At 58.8% G+C, this 1,962-nt stretch overlaps 1 protein-coding gene across 1 annotated transcript; it reads left to right on the forward strand.

The window, feature by feature from the left end:
• Nucleotides 1-4: 4 nt before the first annotated feature.
• LOC112548936 (interferon-induced protein with tetratricopeptide repeats 2-like) lies at nt 5-1,729 on the forward strand (the record flags this gene model as incomplete). The annotated part of the gene is made up of 1 exon (XM_025195743.1): nt 5-1,729. A coding segment is annotated over one exon (990 nt), but the record flags the coding sequence as incomplete, so codon positions are not given.
• Between the last annotated feature and the right edge of the window lie 233 nt (nt 1,730-1,962).

The following is a 1,962-nucleotide window of genomic DNA, read 5'->3' on the forward strand; positions in this document are numbered from 1 at the left end:
CTACCTGGAGCGCACACAGGCAGCCCCCCTAACCCCTGTGAGCACGGCTCTGACTGCTGAGATCTCTGCCCAGAAAGGCTGGTCTCTCCTGGCCGTCGGACTTAGCCACTGGCAGCGGGCCAGGCAGTGCTTCGAGGAGGCCCTAGCGCAGGACCCAGGCAGCAGGGAGCTCCATGCTGGGCTGGCCTCAGCCCTTTATGCTGCTTCGATCCACTCCTCAGATCCTGGGCTGAAGGGGGAAGCGATGAGGCAGCTGGAGGAGGTTGTGCAGCAGCAGCCAGAGAACCGTAGGGCCAAGGTTTTTCTAGCATGCCTACTTGACCAGGAGGAGCAGCAGGAGAGGGTGGAGGCACTGATCACAGCTGCAGTGGAAAGCTGCTGTGATGCCGAGGTCCTCAGAATTGCAGCCAAGCTCCTCCAGCAACACAACCTAGAGAGATCCACCAGGCTGCTGCAACAGGCTGTTCAAGAGGCCCCCGATTACCACCTCGTCCACCAGACCATGGGCAGAAGCTTAACAAAGCAATGGTACCACGCTAAGGGAGAGAGGAAGGAGCAGCTGCTGCAAGCTGCCATCAGCGCCATGAAGGAGGCAGTCATTCGAGATCCAGGCTCTGTGTTCATTAAGCTGCAGCTGGCCGAGCTGTACGGAGAGAGAGACCCATCCTGGGAGGAGCAGATATACCTGGAGCTGGAGCGGGAGGCTCTGGGGTTCAGCCTGCGGTGCCGCCAGGCCCTGTGCCTGTCCTATGGGAAGTTCCTCATGTACAAGAGGAGGGCACTGCAGCAGGCGGCCAAAAAGCTGCAAGATGGCTACACTATCCCCATCGCCACACCAGAGAGGATGCAGTGCTGCCAAAAGCTGAACAAATTGATTCAGTGGCTGAACAAATCAGACCCCAGTAAGGCAAAGGCCATTGAGCACTTCATTCAGGAGATGGATAGTGTGGTGGCAGTACAGGATGCAGTGGGCCTGCAAGAGGAGGATGAGTAATGTGAAGACCACAGCCCAGAGGGGGCCCATCCTGAGCTGAGAGCAGGAGGGTCTGTGCTCCCAGCCCCGGCTCTCACCCCCCACCCCCCACCCCCAGGGCTGCGGCCTGTGGGCTTCTGAATCCTTTGTGAGCTGTTGCTCTGTACAGCTGTTGCAGCCAGGCTTTCCTTGCTTTTGCGGAGTAGGTGAAGTTCAGACAGGCCCCATGAGAATGTGCTAGGCCAGGAGAGGACATAAGAGGGGAGCTGGGAGCTGAGAAAGGCTGGGTCAGATCCAGGACACTTGGTCAGTGGTTTAAGGGCAGTGACCGCGACGTGACACAGGGCAGGGGCTTTTGGACGTGTCTATGCCACTTGGGTCCAGTGACTCTGGAAGCTGGAGACTGAGGCCGGGAGAGGGAGGGCTACAAGGGGGCACGGACCCAGCGCAGTGCTGCTGTGGCACCTACTTGCCAAGGTTCCCGCCTGCAGGTGTTTGAAGGTCCGGCAGGGCACTTCTGAGAACGGGACTGCTGAGACAGGGTAGGGTTTCCTGCATGCACTGCTCACCGCTCAGCTGTTCTTTGTGCTGCAGGAGGTTGCACCCTAGGGGTTTGAGATCCCCATGTCCTGCTTCTTTGGACATGTCTAGGTCTCTGCATCTAGATCTCTCTTGCATGCTTGGCTTGTCTGGGATTATCCTGTCCTTGCTTAGCAGCATTGTGCTATGGAGATCCTTCATAAACTTCCACTTTTGCACCCACTTCTTTGAAGGACTCATTTGGAGGGGATGGGGCTGTCAGAGGACCCCAGTCCTGGGACCTCCCCTGGGGGCAGCAGGACTCCCCTGGGCCTGCTCTGGCCCCGTGTGCACAGCCAGCCCGTCAGATCCCTTCTCCTCCGTGTCCTGGGCCACCCTGTGCAATGCACCTTGCTGGATGCTCAGCAGGACACGGGCTCAGGCCAAACCCTAGTTGATGCCCCAGGCAG

The sequence above is a fragment of the Alligator sinensis genome, unplaced genomic scaffold (genome assembly GCF_000455745.1).
Source record: "Alligator sinensis unplaced genomic scaffold, ASM45574v1 scaffold2580_1, whole genome shotgun sequence".
Classification (NCBI taxonomy): Eukaryota; Metazoa; Chordata; order Crocodylia; family Alligatoridae; genus Alligator; species Alligator sinensis.